General features: G+C 50.8%; 1 protein-coding gene across 1 annotated transcript in view; it reads right to left on the minus strand.

Annotated features, from left to right (window-relative positions):
- Positions 1 to 3,700: 3,700 nt before the first annotated feature.
- The window catches only part of LOC128570574 (acid-sensing ion channel 2), a 285,991-nt gene continuing 267,848 nt past the window's right edge, over positions 3,701 to 21,843 (minus strand). Inside the window, exons 4-10 of the mRNA XM_053569873.1 lie at positions 20,884 to 21,034; positions 16,356 to 16,412; positions 14,060 to 14,213; positions 11,779 to 11,870; positions 8,494 to 8,573; positions 6,576 to 6,644; positions 3,701 to 4,640 (exon numbers count right to left, since the gene is read on the minus strand). Of these exons, the coding sequence (XP_053425848.1) occupies positions 4,539 to 4,640; positions 6,576 to 6,644; positions 8,494 to 8,573; positions 11,779 to 11,870; positions 14,060 to 14,213; positions 16,356 to 16,412; positions 20,884 to 21,034 (705 nt within the window). The 3' untranslated portion in view covers positions 3,701 to 4,538. The remainder of the gene's footprint in view (positions 4,641 to 6,575; positions 6,645 to 8,493; positions 8,574 to 11,778; positions 11,871 to 14,059; positions 14,214 to 16,355; positions 16,413 to 20,883; positions 21,035 to 21,843) is intronic.

Genomic DNA, 21,843 nt, shown 5'->3' on the forward strand with positions numbered 1-21,843 from the left:
CTCTGGGTTGGATACCCTTCTTAGCATGGGGATGAGGCCCTGCATCCTTTGGCACCTGCCTACCTCTTGGTGGTCACTTAGGACATTTCCCCCTCACTGCTTTGCTTGTGTTCCCCAGAACCTTTGTGCAGTCCCTTGAACTGGGGCTTCTCCCAGCCCCCTAGGTTGGCAAATGCTGCTCTCTCCCTCCCTTCAACTGGAAAACTTGGGTGCATCTTTTATAGTCATTTGTTTAGTTGTCAGCATTCCCTGCTCAGATTATAAATTCCTGAAGGCAAGTGCCTGGCAAGTGACTGACAGTCAAGGCATCCCAGCCAGGTGACAGGTGGACCTGTGCTCTCCATGACTCCGCCCGTCCTCCCTTCCCCGCTCCCTCCCCAGCTGTGCCAAGGAGCTGTTCCTACAGCCCGGGCTGTGCAGAGAGGGTAAGGGCATGGGGTCAAGGCCGGCTGCAACCCTCTGCAGAAGCAAATTCCTTGCCCTCTCTGAGTACCCCCTTTCTCTTTTGGGGTCATGAGATTTGTTGGGACCTCATGGAGGCCCTCAGCTCTGAGCAGAATTTGGTTCTCAAAATCGAACTGAATGATCTGAGCTTGTGGGGGAAGAGGTTTTTCCTGGGTCTCTGGGCTTGGGTAAGTTGTGCGGGGAGCCTTACCTGTGGGGACATATTCCCCACCAGGATCACACCTGTGGGCAGGACCTGCCTCTGCCCTCCTTCCCAACCCCCCACGAGCCTTTCTTCCGAGACCCTCTGTGGACTCTGGTCTCCCCCTCATCAGTGCTTACAGATCCGCAAACTCCTCACCAGGTGTGTTCACGGTTAAAACTCCCATAAAAATAGCTTCCAACTGGAAAGAGGAAAATACAATAACTCTGGCCTCCCTTTGCCTAAAACACCAGAGCAGTGGTGTGTAAGCAGGCAGCTTCGTCCCTTGGCAAGGATTTCTCAGTCCTTTCACTCGCTTTGACGGCAGCCCACCGCATGTGTTCTGTTTCTGAGGTCATGTGCCATTAATTAACTAATTTATCTGACCCTCTGAGGTCACTGGGAATTCAACCTTGTGTTCCAAATTCCCGGCCTTCGTGTCATTGCTTGGATCAATCCTGATAATGTGACATGTCCTTGAGTCTGCTCTGTCCAGCCCACCTCTCCAGGTCCTCACTAAGGAAATGACTGTACACACGGCTACTTGTTTGAGATGATGATAACAAAACACACCTAGGAATGTAGATGGTGTCTTTTGTTAACTACCGATTAATAACCAGTAGCTAACTATTGATTTGTTCTCTTGAATTATATATATATATATATATATTTTTTTTTTTTTTTTCTTTCTGTAAATAGGTAAAGAATGTAGACCTGGTCCATGCTGAACAAAACCAGAATCCCAGAGTCAGTAGGGGCACATCCCCATGTGAGCCCTGAAGCAATCCAAACACGTTCAAATATTCTTTGCACCATCGCAAATTGATCTAAAATTTTTTCCTGCAAAAGAAGTCAGAAAGCCAATGAAGCTGTTCAAATAGCAACTTGTGCTATAGATTTTTAAAAAATGTATGAAGCTGTTAAATTGGAACAGGCAGGAGCATAGAAGAGTCTCCCAACTCACTGAGTAGATATTTAATTTGGTTCCTGGCCTTGATGGGAGCAGTTTGAGGCCACCCCCCTGCAGATCCCTGCTCTCCTGTATCTGAAAGTCTTTTAAGTCAAGAGTGAGTTTGTCTTAGGAGAGGGACTTCCATGCCCTGGCAAAGTCTGGAAAAGGGATCACTTTCAGTCCTTCTTGCTTTAAATGAGTCACCTTGGTGGGTCTATAAATGGAATAGTGAGCTTGGGAGCTTAGAGGAATGGCTTGGCACTGCCACTCACTTGCTGGGTGAGCCCAGGCCAGTTTCTCCTCTGCTCACTTGGACAATCAGAGCATCAGTTGTGTCATTCAAAGGGCCTGTGGAAGCAGAATAATGGCCTCAAAGATATCTCCATCCTGATTCCTGGAACTTGTATATTTGTGACCTTACATGGTAAAAGAAACTTGGAAGGTGTGATTAAGTTAATAACCTTGGGCGGGAGTATCATTCTGGATTATGTGGTGGGCTCAGTGCAATCACAAAGGCCTTTAAATTGAAAATGAAAGAGATAAGTGGGAGAGAACTCAGAGATAGAGGGAACTGTGACTATGGAAGAAGGTCAGAGTTTTCTGTGATGTGAGAAGGACTCGCCCTATCACGGCTGGCTTTGGAGATGGAGGAAGCAGCCACAAGCCAAGGGATGTAGGCAGCCTCTAGATGCTGGAAAAAGCAAGGAAATAGATTCTCCCCTCAAAACCCAGAAAGAAATGTAGCGGACACCTTAATTTTAGCCCAATAAATGCCAGACTCTTGACCTACAGAGTCAAGATGACCCTGTGAGCTCATCTATTCGTGTTGTTTTAAGCCACTAAGTTCGTGGTGATTTGCTAAGGCAGTGATAGAAAATAAAACAGGGCCATTTCCTGCAACTTTGCTCTCTGTTGCTAAGAATTAAAAGTTAACAGTTCAGGCAGCCCCTACTGAGAGATTGCCTGGGAGGAGGCATCACAGAGTGTACTGTCCCATCTTCTTTCTGGGTCCCTGTACTGCCAACTCCTGGGAACTAGTCCACTGGACAGGGGAGGTTGTGCTGTTGTAGTACTTCAATCCTGAAGGGGCCTCAGGAGAGCATCTGGTCCTGCCTCTTCCCTGTGCACGGGTGAGGTAGCAGCTGTAGCCTAAAACTGAGGGAGCGGAGGCCAGAGAGGGACAAGGTCTCATCCATTGTCACCCAGCCACTGAGAGGAGAAGGTCATGGGGCCAGGGCTTTCAACCCCTGGCATAAGACTCTTTTCGATTCATAACAGGGGGTCTTGAAGGAGAGACAGAGAGATAGACAGAGGAGGTTGGATGGCAGAGCAGGGCCCAGATCCTGATCCCTGTTCTATACACAAGGGGGAGGGCACAGCCACGTTAGGGCTCTTTCCTGTCTTGCGGGAGACTTTCACGGGGAAGGGACTGGGAAGGAAAAGGTTGCGCTGGAGGAGCTGCTGTTTAGGATGCCACGGGGGAAGGATTGTGCCCGAAGGAGAATCTCCCTTGCCTCTGGAGGCTTTAAAGGGTGCACCCTGCCTCATCTTCTGCACAAGCACCTCTTCTCCCCCACCTCTGTCTCACTCAGACATCCTCTCAGGAGAGCAAATGTGACCCTGGGAGGGACAGAGCAGGTTGGTTTGCTGGAGGTGTGGAGTTTTGAGAGAAGGTCAGATAGGATGGTGTGTGGGAGGTGGCTGTGCCGGGCCTGTGTCTGGCCCAGATTCACTGGCAGGGTCAGGAAGAGTCAGGGCAGCAGACAGAAGAACAGAGGGACACGGAGGCCTCCTTTACGACTTCCAGATCTGAGTGGCATTGTTCTGGCGGCCATGTGCCTGTGGTGTAGGGCAGCGTCCTTCTGGACGTGGCCAGGATCTGTCAGTGGGTCTTGCAGCATTTACATGGCTGTGTTCAATCGTTTTCAAAGAGTTAGAATAGAATAAAAGCATAGGGTGTGCACATTTGGTAAAGGTAAGTGTTGCTGCATACGACTTTCCATACGCATCATCTACAGTTTTTGAGCTGGCAGGTCCGACCCTTCCCTAAGTCTTAGGGAGAGAGCCCTGGATGTGGAGAAAAGGCAGAAATGACTCAGCCATTTCCACAAGACCAGCTTTTAATATGACTGTGGTTTGAAGCACGAATAAATAAACGCCAGAGAAAATGGAAAAACCAAACTTCAAAACATCAAAAAAGCATAAAACAAAGCAAAGCATAACAAATCTCCAACAGACAAACATAGAAGCCCCCAGATGAGAAGAATCAAGACTATACAGTTGTGTCACGGGGAGAGAGAGACGACATGGGCACCATGGATGACGCTGGAGTCACCCTGGCCACTGTCAACAGGCGCTGGGGCGGGAGAGAGGCTGACACGGGTCACCTTCTGTGACGAAGCCCCACGGGCCAGCTCGGGGCAAGGGGTTTGTGGGCAGGTTAAGAACCTTCACGAACCACACGAGGACCGAATGAAGCAGAGAGTTCTGTGGTTTCCCTCTGATCGTGCAGTTCTGATTCCAGGGTGGCCTCTTGGTGACTTTGGAGCTGGAATCTGGTCCCACTGCACGGGCAGCAGAGTGACGCTGGAAACCGCACAGAGGAATGTCATGTACAAGACAGACGTGGAGGTGGCGCCGTAAGAAGTCTGAGCATGCAGGTGCTTTATACATCTGGCAGTGAGATGTGATGGCAGGTTGGTTCTTGGACAGTTCCAGAGTGTGACTCATCTCTCCTAAGAGGGACGCACGGCGGGGCCCAAGGACGCACTGTGTCAGCTGTGGCCAGAGCGAGGTTTTGGCAGCTAGTTTGCAATGTGTGCATAGGGGGCTCTTGCTTCTTTCCAGCGTCAGGGGCCATCCCACCTGAGCTTGCTGTCCCCTGTCCTGTGTCTTGGGCCTTAAGGTCTGTTTGGGGGATGCTGGGCAGCCCGAGGGGTGTCAGCAGGCAATCTCCTCCAAAGTCCCCAGGGCCGTCTGCAGGGGTACGTTCACAGTGTGGCTGATGGTTTCAGAGTGGTTTGGCATCGTGTCACAAGTGCTCTGGAGGGAAAGGAAAGACGGGGGTTTCTTAATCATTCAGCAAAAATTCATTGCGATGCCACCAGCAGCCCAGTCTAGGCCCTGGGGAATAAGCGTCCCCATTCTGGGTTGCTCCTGTCCCCCACCACTGATTTGAGGCAGATCTTGAGGCATGAGACCAAATGGAATCTGACCATTGTCTCCCTGGATGCCCCCTAGGGCAGCGGGAGGGCTCCTTGGATCTGTATCTGAGTGGTCTCCAGCCTTCGGCTGGGTGGCCCTGAGTCCTGCCCTCTCCCTTGGGGGCTTCCTCTGGGGCTTTGGTGGGGTAGGTAGGTGTAGCCTGTGACTAGACCTGAAGGCAGCAAATGCCAATTGCTGAGGCTGAGCAGGAAGGGTGGAAGCCCCCAAAGCTGTGGTCCCCAATCCCCGGGCTGTGGACCAGCACCGGCCTGTGGCCTGTTAGGAACCATCAGAGTGGGGATCCCACTGTAAACTGCACAAGGGAGGGAGCCACGTTGTGAGCTCCTTTTGAGAAAATAATTCTTCCCCACACCTTGTAGGTGGAAAAATTGTCTTCCATGAAACCAGTCCCTGGTGCCAAAAGGTTGGGGACCATTGCCCTAAAGATGAGAAACAGAGTTGGTCAGAGCTGCCCAATGGACCTTTAGGGTTAAGCTGGCCCCTGGGAAACATAGTTGTGGGTCCCAGAGCTGGGTTTGTTCTTTAGGCTGGTTCTCAGGCTGCCGTGGGATGGGAACCAGAAACTAGCCGGGAGGCTGGACCGGGGATCTAGGGAAGAGCTGGAACACGGGACAGGATGGAGGGGGAGGTTATGACACTGAGACCTTCTGAGGGAAGGTGAGACTACGGGAGTGGACAGGGGACCACTTAGCCTTTACTATGGCCCAGGCACTGAGCTGACTGCTCTACAGATGTGATCTCACTTCACCTGCACACTCCCTGAAGGCTGATTTGGTGCAGATCCCCCCAGGCACACAGCTGGGCCAGCTGAGAGCACAGCTTGAGCCCCTTCCACACTGCCCTCCCCTCAGCAGAATCTGCTTATGTTCAACAGAGGCTGCAGGGGTCCAGAGAATCCTGCAAGATTTGAAGCCAGGTAGAAAGACAGTATCTAAAACAGAAACGGGAGCTCGTATAGTGGGACGTGGCTGGAATCCACTTTGGATTTGTCGACTTTAAGTAGGCAGTGGCCACTCACTGGGCACGGTTCTCCTAGAGCTGAAGGTGCTGATGTGGGGCCCACTCCTGGTGAGGGGGGAAGCGGGTGATATCTGCACCAGTCAGCCAACACCTGGGCCCAGGAGTGGACTGTGTTTGGGAAGGAGAGTGGTGGACAGCCAGAGGGGGCCGCCTGTCTGGCTAAGGAGAGACACAGAGTAGGGCAGAGGTTAGGCTGCTTGGGGTCCGGCTCTGATGCTCATCAGCTGTATGACTTTGGTCTTCGGGCTTCAACTGCCTCACATACAAAATGCCTGATGGTATAGCTACAATGGATAATGTTGCTACTACCAACTTCACGGGGCCCCATACTTTATATCCCCTTCAAATGGCCTGGAATGCCCACAGTGCCCCCTGCTTGCATTTTGGGGAATAAGGGAGTACATACATGGAGGTTCTCTGTAACCCCCATGCTGTCAGATGAAGGAGCAGCTCCCTTGCCTAGGAGAAGCGGGATTGGGCCAGGCAGGACCTACCCTTGGAAGCATCTCCTAAGCTGCACTCTTGGCTTACCCAGTTGTCTTTGGGACGGGTCTTAGAGATAGCCTTGAGGCTCAGTTGGAGTGTCCTTGGATTTGGGAACTCACAGGGTATCCCCAATCCAGGAAACGTGTGCAGCGAGTCCCATCCTTCCTGCCCGGCCCCAATATCTGGTTTCCTATCGCCCGTGAAAGCCAGAGTAGCAAAGTGCTCTCTGGCAAGGCGTGCTCTTACCACGTCCTCCTCATGGCTCCCTTCCTCCTCCTCTTTGCCAAGCAGGTCTAATAGCTTCTCTTTGATCAGCTGCAAGAGAAGCAGGAAGGGGTTGGTCAGGCTGGGAGGATGGTGCAAAGGCAGAGGCCCTTCCTTACTCAGCTCGGCTGGGGACCTGTGGAGCAGCCAGGGGCTCTCAGGCGGTGGCACAAACTCAGCCTCACAGCTGGTTCCATGTGCCCATCTGTCTGACTCCAACCTTTGGGCAAAAATGGGATTTTTTTGCAGGAGCTAGATCTCGAAAGAGGTAAAAAAAAAGGCTCCTCCCTGCCTTGCATCGTGGACGGCTGTCTTTGCAGCGAGAGAGCTAAGTGGCCTGTGCTGGTGTGTCTGTCTTTTCTGAGGCTGGACCTAAGGGACAAGAGGATTATTCACTTTCTAGGTCTGACAGCTGCACAGTTGATGAGATCAGGACATGCCCGAGTTCATAACATTTTATTCCTAGCAATAAAAAGAAGTTCTTAAACATGTTACCTGGTGTGATTCGATGGCCATAACTTTGTATAGCTTTGTCACAAAATTAATAAAGCAGAATAAAATCTGACCATGGGACCTGTTTCAAGTTTGGGATCACCATTCAGAGAGGGATGAGATCCTCCAGAGGATGCTGGTCATGGGGGCACTACCCTGTTCCCAGTGGCCTCTGGTCATGAACAGCCCTCTCTGGGAGGAAGAACACTGCCCAGGAGGTGTTTGTTGGCTGTGCCTACACTTGAGAGATTTTGGAGGACTTCGCAGGTCTGGGCTCATTGTAGGAATTCTGAGGCCATGGCCTTTTCCAGGGAGGCAAAGTGCATTGCTCATCTCACAGCCAGGGGTGTGGACTTTTCTGAGTGAACATAGGGTGGGGGGACAAAACCTAGGGCAGCCCCATCCACAAGCCTGTTATTAGGTGCAGGCTGGAAGACTGACAGCCCCTGGAACTCCCAATGCCAGCAGCTACTGTCTGTTTGAGGGGCTTTCAGGGGTTTTCTTCCAGCTGCTCTTCTCCCCCTCCCCACTTTTTTTTGAGTCTTCCTCTGTCATTCTGGATAGAGTGCTGTGGCATCATAGCTTACAGCAACTTCAAACTCTGGACTCAAGTGATCCTCTTGCCTCAGCCTCCTGAGTAGCTGGGACTATAGCAAGCGCCCAACACAATGCCTGGCTAAATTTTCCATTTTTAGTAGAGATGGGGTCTCGCTCTTGCTCAGGCTGGTCTCCAACTCCTGAAGCCCAAGTGATCCCCTTGGCCTCCCAGAGTGCTAGGATTACAGGTGTGAGCCACTGTGCCTGGTTCCAGCTGCCTTTTGAGGGTGACACCTCTGCAGTCTGATGGCAGCCTGAAGCCACCCTGGGTTCTCCTTGCACGGGGTTGATGAGAATTGAGGGGAAGTGCCCCTTCCCTAAGACTGGCTGGGCCATGGAAGACACTACGCAGGTGACGGGCCACCTGAGCACACACACTGTCATCATAGGAAGTCCAGATGGCGGCGCCATCTCCTCAGCCTCAGGCCATTCTCTGTGTGTGTGGCCTGAGTGTGTGTGCAGGTATGGACACACCCATGTAGGAAGCCACCACCTCCAGCCTAGCTGTGGTGGGGGGCTCAGAGCTGGCCTTGCACAGTCTCACCTCCCCCCCTCCCTGCCAGTGTAGACACCCACTGCTCTGCCCACTCTCTGAGGATGGGCCCATGGCTTCCGTTTATCTCACATCCAACCTCCCTAAGACTATCCCCACCCCAGGCCTAGGATTTGGTGATCAATGATATCGGTGGACAGGAGAAATCAGGCCCTGGGTGGAGAGAGGCCACCATCTCTCCTCTGCCACAGTTCCCAACGTGGGGCATGACAAGGCACCAGCCTGTGGTCTTTCCCTGTGCACAGCCCCAGATCTTACCTCATAGATATAATCAAAGAGCTCTAGTATTGTGAGGATACTAGCACCAATAAACAATCCCATCTGACCGCCAATATCACCTGGAGAGAGAGGAGGAAGGCCAAAGAGGTTGTCTTACTCACACAGCTTCCAGGAAGGGGTGATGAGGCCACAGTGGAACCCAGACCTACTGAAGCATCCCCTCCATGGGAGCCTGGGCCTTGTCGCATGGAGGCCGGGCCTCTGGCAGCCCCCTCCCTCACTGCATGGCTCTGAGACCAGTGGGGCTGAGGGCTAACCTGATTGCTCATTGGAGGGGCTTAGACTAGCTCTCACACCACAGGGGCATGGGCTTGTTCAGAGACAGTCAGAACCACACTGTGTCCTGCTTGGGCTCCATGCTGGGAATACGGAGACAGGATCTGTGTGGTCCTCGCCCTGGGCATGGGCTCAGTCTACCCTAAGAGGCTTGTACCCTGGATGGGTGGTGGCCCCAAATATGCCCCTGACCTACCCATTCATGGCCTTCAGAGCCACTTTGGCGGTGCCTCTGCCTTTGGGGTAAGGTAAATGTTTAATCGGACTCTTTCTAGAGCTGAAGTTCTTATCCTGGGGCGGATGGGCCCCCTTGGTCAAAGTTTTCTGGATTTGTCTCCAGATCCCCTTGCATCAAACTCTCCTGGGAGACTTACAGTCAGTGTTGATGCTGGATATAGCTTAGGCCTATAGAATCAGAACCTCTGGGGTTGGGGTCTGGATGTGTGTGTGGGAGGGAATGATTCTCAGGTCCACTCTCTGGAGAGGGCTTCAGATGGCGGGAAGCCCTCCTGAAATTGAATGCAAACTGTGTGTGCACCTGGGCACTTGTAAGAGTGTCCATAGCTATTAACAGATTCTCAAAGGGGTTCTGACCCCCTAAAAGCTCAAGATGCTCTGCTTCAGAGTCAGCATGGTATGGAGCTGGGGAGTGACCACCGCTGGTGTGCGGCTTTGATGAACCCTGACCTTCGCAGTAGCTTTGCCTCCAAGGGATGTTTGGTGGCAGTGGGGGTTGGAGGGGCTTGGAGGAGATAGACTGTGGAGCGACCTTCTCAGCTCTGATACCCAAGGGGGTTGGCCTCTGGAGGGAGGGACAGAGACAAGGGCACACTGGGGATGGGGAACAGTTCCACGGAGATGCCAGGTTGACCTCTTGCTCTGAGAACTCTCTGGTGGGTAGTTCTGGGCCACCTGTCCCCTGCTATGGCTGCCTGGGGGCCCCACCACATCTCCAGGTGAACAGCAGAGATGGTGGGGAGGGTGCTGGGCTCAGAGTGGCTCCCCCTTTTCCTCCCTCCCTCCCTGCTCTTGCTAATGTCTTTAATGGAGGCTTCTGGGGGAGTGTGTTCCTACAGACATGCGTGTTACGTGTGAGGTGTGTGTGTATACATGTGTGCAGTGTGGGTCTGCAGTGGGATGTGGAGGGGTATGTGCCAGGGTTCGGGGTGCACATACCTGTATATGTGCAGAAGCCGGCCAACGTCTGGCTGTTGATGGTTTTATATCAGTGGCTATCTCTACCCGGGTTAGGCCCATGAGTGTGTGTGTGAGAGAGAGAGTGTGTGGGCAGAGTGAGTGTGCAGGAGTGACATGGGCCAGTGGGTGGGTGACATGCAGCCTGCCTGCCCAGGGCTGTGTGTGCATGGGTGTGTCTCTGCAGCTGTGTGACCAGCCGTGGGGCTGTGTGGCCTGTGGACCCATAGGTTTGGTGTGTGCATGCGCAGGCTGGGGTGGGGTGTGCCACAGGTGGTGTGAGTGCCTGGGAAGTGCCCATGTGCATTGACACTGGGAGGTGAGAAGGGGCCACGTGACACTGAGGGAAGGGCGTGCCGGGCCTGCTGCTGAGGGCGCCTGAGCACACATGCTGTCATCATAGCGAGTCCAGATGGCAGCACCATCTCCTCAGCCTCAGGCTATTCTGGGTGGGAACAAGATGCTGGGAACAAGCTCATCCTCATATGTGATGTGGATGTGACAGATTCAGAGCTCAGACCCTCCTTGCTCTGAGAGAGAGAGAGAATGACTCTGAGTCTGTGCCAGGGGAGGGAAGGGGACATGAGATGTATCCTGAGTCGTCTTTAGGAAATAAGGGTCTGAGCCAGCACAGGGCAGGTGGCAGCAGGGTGGTGAGAGGCCTCTATCTCTGGTATATGGCCTCGACTGTGGGGCCCAGCAGGTTGGTGCCTTTGGAACACAATGACCTATGAGGCTGAGTGACAGCCACCTTAACTCAGGGGGGACCGGGGCTATGGCCCTTTCCCCAGCCTCCTGTAGGTGTAGAAATGGTCAAATAGCCCCCGGACACACCAGGTGGTCTTGAGTCCCTGGCATGGTCACTGTCCAGGTGCCAGAAACTATTTTTTATGGCCCTTCTCTGGGCCAGGGGGTTATCATATTTAACCATCACGACAAACTCATACAAATGGGTTGAGCTTCAGCAAGGTGAAGCCGCTTGCCCTATTCTCACAGCTGGTGTGCAGTGGCCTTGCATGTAAAGCCATTTCTTCTCTTATACATCCAGGTAGAGGGCACCGCTCCCTGCTGGGATGCCGCCCTCACCTGGTCCAGCTCAGGCAGCCACCACCCAGGTGTCAGATCCTTTCTTGAGAGTGAGTGGGAGTTGGAGAAGGGCTTGAGAAGGGCAGGTCCTTTAACTGTCTGCTCTCAGGCATCTTGAGACTTTGGGTCTGGGCTGGGGCAAGTTTGAAGTGAACTCCCATTATGTGCCCATGGGCCAGGGAATTCCTGGGAACTTGGGGTGGCAGGCAGCTTTGTAAGTATCTGGGGAAGGGGCCCTTCGTTTGTGTTTGACAAAGGACTCTTGCTCCAGGGGTCAACACCTGGCATTCCCAATGCCACAAATTTGCCCTCCAGGTGAAGCTCCAGGGGACCTGCCAGTGCCCTGCCTGGGGGCCACCTTCCCTCCCTCTGACAGCTCCTTCCTCCCTTTGTGGCTCTAGATTCTGACTCCAACCCAGGGGCAGAAGACCATGGAATCCCAGAGGGCAGGGCTGGACAGGTCGTGAGACACCTTTGAGCTCACACTCTTCATCGTGTAGATGGGGAAACAGAGGCTTAGACTGGGGGATGAACTGGACCTGAAATCTCCACCATCCTGGGTTTCTCCCCATTCTGGGGCAGGAGCAAGAAAACCAAAAGGCTAGACTCCTCAGGAAGCCGCGTGTATAGATCCACCTGACCCCCGGCCCACCCCCACCCCCAGCCCCCTACCATCCTCTGAGAGATGTGAAAACTCGTCCAACTTACCAAGTAAGGCCGCGACTTCATACGCCTTCTTCTGTTCAATTGTCTCGTAATTGAGAGCTTCAAAAAATATATCCAGAACAAGGATGTTCTCTCTGCCGAGGGAAGATTTGGTACCAAACGTGGTTAGAAGCACGGGCATCCGCAGGGGGCAGCTGACACAGCTTTCCCACGCAAAGATGGAGGAACGGGGGTCCAGGGAGTGAGACAACTTGCCTGAAGTTAGAGCTGGTTAGTGGCAGAGCTGGAGCCTGAAACCAAGTGTCCTGACCCCCAGTCCTGGACCGGGGACCTACATCAGCTGCCCCCTTTTGCCCTTTATTTCTACCTCCCCCCTCTCTTTGCACCCTTATCAGGAACCTGCCTGTCTTCTCAGTCTCTGAGCCTGCATAGGGCCTGCCTGGGTCCTTAGCATGAAGAGTTTCGTAATCTCCCGACAAGGCTTGCCTCAGCTGTGGTTCCTGCTGCAGCTGGCTCCCGGCTGGCCCTTGCCCTCCTGAGATCCTCCACATCCCAACAACTCTTCCTGGCATTGTTGCTGTGGGAGGCCCTGCCCTGGCATTGCTGAGTCTGTTGCCAAAGTCAGGGAAGGTTTTAGGGAGCAAACCTTTGTCTGGCTGGGTTGAAGGTGGGGTGAGTGTTTCTGGCAGAAGCACAGTGGCTCATTCTGCTCCTTTGGGCAGGTGTGTTAGCGGGACACATCTTGGCAGTCAGTCGTTACTGTCTGCCCACTGTCTGCCGTGCAGCGAGGCTTGGCATCTCCTTTAACTTGGCTCACGCTACCCTCATGGCCCCTTTGTTCTCAACCTGCTGAGCAGAAGCTATCCCAGGATGGGGTTTGGGGACTGTGTTGGCAGGAGTTAGTGGCTGGGGAAGAGAGGAGCAAATTCTTCTCTCGCCACTCAGGGCTCACGGAGGAGCCGTTCAAAGAAACACATCTCTTGTCTGGTTGGTGGCAACTGCCTCCTAACAGGCTCCCTTCTTCCCATCTGGCTTGCACCCGTCTTCTGTACTGCGCCTGAAGGATCTTCCTAAGACTGCTAAGTTGATTCAAATTAAATACAATTACAGTTCAGTTCCACAGTCACACAAGCTACGTTTCAAATGCTCAACAGCCACGCGTGCCCAGTGGGTTCCACGTTGAACACATTGCAGCTATAGAACATTCCCTTTATTTCAGAGGGTCCATCCTCCCGGGGAACACTGGTCTGAAATACAAATTTGAGTCTGTCGCTCCACTCTGAAAGTTCTTCAGAGGCTGCCTATTGTCTTGGGATGAGCCCACTCCCTGCACCCTGCACACCCTCCAGCTCACCCGGCAAGACCCCTTTGCTCTGATAGGTCCACCTTCCACTTCGAGATTCTCCTAACTGTTCTGTGCTGATTCTCTCTGCCTGGGCCCCCCTCTTCTCCCATATCTTTCCTTCACATATTCTATGAAAATGCATTTTTTGAGTGCTGTGGCAGACACTCCATTAGTATTTGGTAGGCAGCAGAGAACAAAAAAAGACAGGTTTCTCCCCTCCGGGGGCTTCCAATCTACCTGGGCAGGCAGGTGCTGACAAGGAAACCATATGGGTGTATAATTACACACTGTGGTGTTGTAAAGGAAAATGGACATATCAGGGTCCTTAGAAAGAAAAGGATCAAGAGGGGACCTAATCCACCTGTCAGAGGAGGTGACATTTACATGGAGATCTGCTTAATGAAAAACCAGTTGGCCGTAGGGACCTGCCCAGGAGAGAACGTCCCACCCAGGAAGGAATGAGTGAGCCAACCCCACCCCAACTTTTACATTCCCACCCTGCCTTAACCCCGTGCTGACTTCTTTTTCTGTCTCACCCAAGTGAATAAAGGCCATGTTACCCACACACAACCTGGACTTCACTTCCTTTCATTCATGTCTCAGAATAACCTCCCGTTTTTGGTCCCGAAGCTCTCCATTGGGAGGAAAAGTATTTCAGGCAGAGGAAAGAGAAACTGCAGGGTCCACCTGGGCAACTCCTAAAATTCTCTGAAGCTTTCCGTGCCAGCTGCAGTTAACCTCTCCCTCTCTCACACCGTCTGCATTTCTCCCGTAGCCTACTCCACGCAATCAGACTCAAGTTCCGCTGTGTACTTGTCTCTCTATAGACTGCAAGCTCCTTACGGGCAGGGGTTGCTTCTCGCTCCTCCTCTTTGCCTTCTGAGTTGAACTAACCTCTTACCTTGGCCTTCCTCCTCCATTGTCCCAAATCTCCTGATCATTTCCCCTCTACCTGCCCACCGTGACCACTTAACTTACGAGATATATTTTTCTGATTTGTTGAATTTCTTCTCCAGGTACTTGGCTGATGTCTTGCTGGGGATCTTCACCATGGAGAGCTCTTTGTTGTAACGAGTCAGGTTGCAGGGTGTCCTGCACAGACAGTAATTGCTGTCCTTTTCTGCCAGCAGACCTACAGGGAGACGGGGAAGGGGCTTAGTCAGGTGTTGGAGCTGGGGACTGGCAGCTGGATTCCAGCGCTGGGAAGTGATATGGAAGGAGGTGTAGGGATTGTTGAGTTTTAGGGGAACTGTGTGCTTCCTTTTATTGCCATGGCACTTCTAAAAAATTGTTGAAGTGTCACCACTTTGGCAGAATGGGATCCAAAGGATTCCCAGCCTCTTCAACTTGCCAGGAGTCTCTACTCTGCTCCAAGCCTCAGTGTTCTCATCCACAGAGTGGGCCACTGTTAAAGCAGACGTGGGAGACTATTTTACCTGACAGCCAGGGCTCTGTGGTTTTCCAGCTGAGGGTCCCTCCTAGCCTATGCCTAACTGCTTTGCCTGCTGGGTTAGGACATAGGCAAGGGTCCTCAGATCCTTTCCCTGCAGGCAGCATCCAGCTTCTGGAACTCTTTCTCCCTCTCCTTTCTTCTTCCACTTAGATGATGTGGTTTAATGCACCATCTCCCTCTAACAGAGAGAGAAGGCAGAACCCTTCTCGATCAAACATCAGCCAGGCTCATCATTAGCCAGCCCTCTTGTCATCTAGGCCTTGACCTTGGATCCCATCCTTGCTGGGCCCACCTGGCTCAGTTTTAGCAAGACTCCTGATAAAGTCAGTGTGGAGAGAGTCCCCTACCTTAGATATCTGATCACCTGGTCTGCCTTCAGCAAGAATCCTAAGTTAGGGCGGCGCCTGTGGCTCAGTGAGTAGGGCGCCAGCCCCATATGCCGAGGGTGGCGGGTTCAAACCCAGCCCTGGCCAAACTGCAACCAAAAAATAGCCGGGCGTTGTGGCGGGTGCCTGTAGTCCCAGCTGCTCGGGAGGCTGAGGCAAGAGAATCGCGTAAGCCCAAGAGTTAAGAGGTTGCTGTGAACCGTGTGACGCCACGGCACTCTACCCGAGGGCGGTACAGTGAGACTCTGTCTCTACAAAAAAAAAAAAAAAAAAGCTTAAAAAAAAAAAAAAGAATCCTAAGTTAGTTTAGCAAGAACCCCCTCCCATGGATGAGACATCATTCTTCCAGGTTATTTCCCATCTACCGACCTGGTACCCTGCTTGATGGCTATGAGTCACCAGCCATGTCTGCTGTAATCTGAGTTGAACCCCATCTCTGTCCCCTATTATAACTTGACATCTGTGGCAGTAACCCCGAGTAAAGTCTGCCTGTTTTAATAAGAGTCGGAACAGTTTTTTTCTTTAACCCCACCCTCTCCCTTTCCTCCAGCGACCTCAGTATTTCTGGTGTCCCTTGTTTATTATTGAGTCTTTGCACCCGTTAGAAGTCACCCTGTCTTTTCTCAGCCTGGCCTCCCCTCTCTAGTCCTCTTGGGGGCATCTGGGCCTGAGGCCAGCACTGCCCCACTTTGCTCCAGGAAGTGCAGCTGCTGAACCAACTCAAGGGCACATTGTTTAAAATTCTCTCTGCTGCTTTTGATTATAAACCACCTCCCGGGTCCAGAGAGAGCCAGGCGTGTGGAGTGGGTCTAGCTTGGGGGCTGCAGCTTGTCTGTGCCAGTTCCCTCCCTGATGGTTTTCCAGCTGGGGGTTCAGCCATGAACACCCAGCAGGGCTCTTGGAGAGGAGGAGGGGCGGCTCTGTGCCCCCCACCCCCCGCTTGCACACACGGACTGAAAACCTGGCCTCACCTGTCCTGTCTTCCCTCACATCCCTGGGTCTCAACAGAGCACGGAACGGGGATGATGGGACTGCTTTGGAATAACCTTGCCCTCCTGTGGATTCCACTAGAATGTGTAAGGGGAGGTGTCACCAGACTCCATTGTCCATCCTCTCTCCATCTTCATTCTCTCCCCTGCGTTCCTGAGCACCCCTTCCCTCTGAAATCTGTTCCTTCACCTCTATCTCTGCACCTCCTTTCTCTCCCCCAGTCCCTTTCCCAGCCTTCGTCCCTTGCACCAATTGCCTCCCAGCCTTCTCTTTCTCCTCCTCTCCCTCTCTTATCTCTCCATTCTGCTCAGTCTCTTTCCTCTCACCCTGCTCTGAGCCTTTTTCCGCCCATTCTCCCCCTCCCTTCCGGATGACCTCTATGATCTCACTCTCAGGCTCTTGGCCCCATCATGCCCTCTGCCCTCCCCCTGGCCCCCATACTGACCTAGGGCAGGCTCTGCACACTCCTTGTGCTGCTCAGGGGTACAGAAAGGGGCATCCCCTGCAAAGAAGAAACACAACAGGGAGTGACTTAGGCAGGGACACTCACGTCTCCAGCACCTCCCCTGCTTGGGCTTGGGGAAGTGAGTGCCTTCTGGTTCTGGTGTTGGCAGCAGCCTCCCACTGGACAGTCAGAGGGAGCCTGGGATCAGAGTGAACCCAGAGCCAGGAGATTCAGTTCTGATCTGCTGCGTGAGCTTGGGCAGACCGTTAACCTCACTGAGCAGGAGACAGCAGGATGTGCCTGGCTAACCAGCTTCTGTGGGAGACAGGTGAGCTTGCCTTCAGGACTGACATTGGGGAGGGGGTGGTAAGCACCTTCTAAACCCGGGCCATCATCACATCCTTTAGCCCAAACAGGTACCCTTTGAGGTAGGAAATACTATATCCCTTTTACCCATGAGAGATTGGGGTTTAAGCATCCCGCCTTCCTAGGACCCCAGGGCTGGAAGTGATGGAGCCAAGCTTTGCACCTGGGTCTCTGATCTGGAGGCTGGGGCTCTTTTCAGCAAAATAAAACTGCTGTATGGGAGCAAGAGGCTTTCTGTTTCTACTTTGCTTTGCTCTTTATTTCCGCATTAGTAACTGAGATGTCACTAACAGGGTCATGGAGGGAATGATGAAAACCTCCACTGTTTGCCTTTGGCTCAGGTTTCACTGGGGAAGATGTGGCTGGTGGCTCAGTCTAAGCTGCAAGCAAATAATATTAACCAGTGCTGGCATATTTTGGGGTGAAATCCTCTGCACCTTTTTTCACCCTTGAATTTCATTTTATTTCAGAAAAAACATTCCTGAACACTTGATCTGAAGGCTGATGGTTGAGAAGGGGGCTTAGAGTTGAGAGGGGACAGAGACATCTAATCAGCCGTTCCGGCGTCTGTTGCCCATTTGTGTTTACTCCAGTCTGCTTTTCAAGCAGTGGAGAAGGGAGAGAAGGCAGGAATTAGGAACTGTGAGTAATACCACACTACCTGGGAAAGGAGAAATCTGTGTTATCGAAATGGAAATGCAACAGCTGAAAGTACAGAAAGATTCAGCAGGCTCTGTGCTTCATGCGGGGCTCCAAATAACTAACGTAGGGTTATAACTCTGCAAATGCTCCAGAGAAGTTTCCCCGAGTCCCGTGAGACAGCATGGTGAGGAGACCTCTCTAGGACCACAAACAGCCCCTCTAAATAGTGAAAAGAGAAGTACAATACAGAATAATTTCTAAGAAATGTCGTATTGAATGAGGCTCGAATTCTGCCAAGCAGTCCTGCTATGCGGGGTTCGAATTTGTAATTTGTATGTTCACTATATGTAAAATAAATTTGTGATTTTCTAAAACATCGTTGTATTTTGATAAATAGCACAGAAGTAAGCTTCAGCTCTTCTGATGGCTAAATTTTTCAACTGACTGGTTATACATAATAGTCTGGCTTTGACAATGACCAGGAAAGTTTCAGTTATCGCCATAGGAAGACCACCGAGTCTACCGAAACTGTACCATAAACACTGGTGAGAGAGAGGAAAAAAAAAAAAGCAGTGTTAGAATTTCCTCTTTGGGCTCTCTTTATGGAAACATAGGATCTGTTTTTTTAACCAAGTGCTAATGTTAAAGTCCACCATAATAACTTTTTCTTGCCATTTTCCCCAAAGCCCTTTTCAGAACAGAAGAGCTGGATGCTTCCTCCTTTCCAGGAATAGATTAAGTGACATGTTTCCCTTATTGCTCTGTCTTCTAGGAAGCTCAGGTAATTTTATTATTATTATCATTATTATTATTTTATTTCATTTTATTTTTGAGACAGAGCCTCAAGCTGTCGCCCTTGGTAGAGTGCCGTGGCATCGCAGCTCACAGCAACCTCCAACTCCTGGGCTTAAGCGATTCTCTTGCCTCAGCCTCCCAAGTAAGAGGGGATTACAGGCACCTGCCACAACACCTGGCTTTTTTTTTTTTTTTTTTGGTTGTAGTTGTCATTGTTGTCTGGCAGGCCCAGGCTGGATTCCAACCTGCCAGCTCTGGTGTATGTGGCTGGTGCCTTAGTCGCTTGAGCTACAGGCGCCGAGCCTGGTAATTTTATTATTACTATTGTTAAAATAATACAAATTTATTATCTTACAGTTTTTCAGGTCAGAAGTCAGACACAGGTCTCATGGGGCCAGAATCAAAATTTGGGGAGCTCTATGTTCTTTTCTGGAGGGTCTAGGGAAGAATCCATTTCCTTGCCCTTTCTGGCTTTGAGAGGTCACTTCCATGGATTCGCTGGCCACCCAATGCATTGATGACCCTCTATCTTCAAAGGGAACAAAGCTGAACCTTTTATTATAGTCACATCTCCCTCTGACCCTCGTTGGAAAATGGAGATTAATTTTTTTTTTTTTTGTAGAGACAGAGTCTCACTTTATGGCCCTCGGTAGAGTGCCGTGGCGTCACACAGCTCACAGCAACCTCCAGCTCCTGGGCTTAAGCGATTCTCTTGCCTCAGCCTCCCGAGTAGCTGGGACTACAGGCGCCTGCCACAACGCCCGGCTATTTTTTGGTTGCAGTTTGGCCGGGGCTGGGTTTGAACCCGCCACCCTCGGCATATGGGGCTGGTGCCCTACTCACTGAGCCACAGGCGCCGCCCAATGGAGATTAATTTTAAAGACTCATGTGATTAGATTGGGCCTACCAAAATAATCTCCCCATCTTAAGGTTGGTTAATTTTAATTATATTGGGAAAATCCCTTTTGACAGAGGCAGTTTTAAAGATCAATAATTCTAATCTTAGATACTTAAGAAATTTCTGGTTAATAATGAAACAATTCAGAATTTAGCTATAAGGATTTTCATTTTAGTTTGAGTTTTAATAGAAAACAGTTGGTATTGAACTACATATCCAATATAGGAATTTGGTTAAATTTAAATAGCTATGACCTAATAATGAAATATAAGCAGCCACGAAATATAATAACAATGTTCGTGGCACATAGTAGGTCTTTAGTCATTAACATGACTTTTGGGCTGGCTGTGTGGCTCACGCTTATAATCCTAGCACTCTGGGAGGGTGGATCACTTGAGCTCACGAGTTCAAGACCAGCCTGAGCAAGAGAGAGACCCCATCTCTAAAAAAAAAAATAGCTGGGCATTGTGGTGGGCACTTGTAGTCCCAGCTACTCAGGAGGCTGAAGCACGAAGTTGGCTTGAGCCCAACAGTTTGAAGTTGCTGTGAGCTATGGTGCCAGGGCACTCTACTAAGGGCGATAGAGTGAGCCTCTTGTTTCCAAAAAAAAAAAAAAAAAGAAAGAAAGAAAGAAAGAAAGAAAAACAAACCCCAAAACTGTGACTTTTGGTTCCTTCTTCCCATGTGCTAATATAACAATCACAGACTTCTTCAGAATACAAGGTAATTTATGTCCTGGCCTAATAGATTGGGCCTACCTCCATCACACATGGCAGGAAAAGAGAGAACTTAGATAAATTCTTGAGAATGTGATCCTCACTTGCTTCTCTCTGTTTTCATGTTTATCTCAAACAAAAGAAGTTCAATTTCTACTTTATTTGGTCCTGTTTTCTCCCAACCATCAGCTTTCCCCACGTGCAGTTTCTGTAATCTATGTAAAAATGTTCTAGCGTAGTTCATTGATTTCACACACATTTTAGGGCATTTTAACATAGGACATGGGATGCATCTTAAATCAATGGTGTATTGTAATGTAATTGGTAGAATATTTTCTCTTTGTGATACTTGAAATATGGGTTTATCCTCAGATCAGTGAGGATAAACTGATTTTATTCTTATAACAGTTAATCATGTTTTAAAGATAAGAAGGTGAGAACAGAGAAGTTCAGTAACTTGTGCCACATCACACAGCGAGTAGAAGAGGCTGAATTACGAAGCAAGGCCTCTGTCTTTAGCCCATCTCCTTGCATGCTGCAATGCCAGGCTCTTCCTATACAAACCAGCTACCACTCTGCACTTCAGCCTCTTACACGCGGCAGCCTCTAATGAGATGGCTACATGCATTATTAGTCTGACAACAGAAGTGTCAGTGCATGCACTTTTATTTGCTAGCTACTAGACTTTTGCTTCATTTGAGAGAGTGCTAGACATTTGGATGCAGGAAGGGAAACATCTGACTGAGAGCAATAAACATCTGGATACTTAGGATGTACGACATCAGGATGCAGGAATTGCAAGCCTCCCGTTAGCTGGACACAAAACTAAAAGGTAAGAGCAGCAGACAACTGGCAAACACTGAACACTGAGATGAATGTCCTCCAAACCTCAGAACTTCTGGACACCAGGATGCTGCCTTTGTGGATGAACTGGGTGTTTCTATCTGCCCTCTAAAGGTTTAGGCACCAAATACTAGAGTCTTCCCAGCGGAACATCCTTTTGGATCTGAGTGGAGTGGATGAAGCATTGCAATGCCCGTTAAAGTGAGGATGCAAAGGAGGTCCCACGTGGCCCCGGCGGGGCGCTGCAGCCACCCTGCCCTGCGCTCACCTGGCATGTGAACCATGCGGCAGTTGCAGTTTTCCACTATGTAGCGGGTCTCACAGTCAATCCTACAGGCGGTGATGCTGTAAACAGGAAAGAAGTCGAGTCCCATCTCTGAGGATCGGCACTCACCCCACGGTGGGGGCAGATAGGTGAGCTGCAAGACAGAAGAAGGGGGCAGTGGTCAACCCTGCTGCTGGCTCAGCTTCAAGAGACGCAGCGGCTCATTCCTTCACTTATTCAATCAACAGACACTCACTGAGTATCTGCTACATGACGATCTAAACTCCACTGACCTTGTGGGCCTTCAACATCTGGCTCCAACATGATTTTTCCTACTTTATCTATTATAACCTCCCCCTGAGCACTGTTCTCCTCAGTCACCATGTGACTTCCTATTCCACACTTTATCCCCTCGCATCTCGTGGAATGACCCAACTCAATTCTACCCTCTTGGCTTGAGACATTGGAACCCCAGATTAGACTTGGAGGAAGAAACCCACAGGAAGATTTGGGATGTAATGGCTTTTGGTGCAATCCTCATTATCCATGATCCTTGGTCTGGACTAGAACAGCTCTTAGTGCCGTGGTGAGGATGATGCTCCTTTGGAGAAAATGACAATCCTATTCTCAGAGGTCAACTGAGCATCAATGTTCTTCTAGCGCCATGGTTCTTGCCTGGTGGGAACGGGAGGGTGGAGGATGAGGGAACTAATGGTTGTTGAGCATTTACTATGAGTTAAGCACCAAGTCCTTCACAACAATTTTTTTTTTAAGATTGAAGAATAAACAATACCATAAAATGTATAATATTTAAGTGCATAGCACGAGTTCTGGCAAACCTAGGCAGCCACCACCCCAACTAAGAGAGAGGACATTTTCATCACCCCAGAGAGTTCCTGTCTGTCCCTTTCTAATCAGTCTGCAACTCGCCTGGGTTGTTACTGTTATGAATCCTCTCACCAC

This window comes from Nycticebus coucang, chromosome 18 (assembly GCF_027406575.1).
Source record: "Nycticebus coucang isolate mNycCou1 chromosome 18, mNycCou1.pri, whole genome shotgun sequence".
In the NCBI taxonomy this organism is placed as follows: domain Eukaryota; kingdom Metazoa; phylum Chordata; class Mammalia; order Primates; family Lorisidae; genus Nycticebus; species Nycticebus coucang.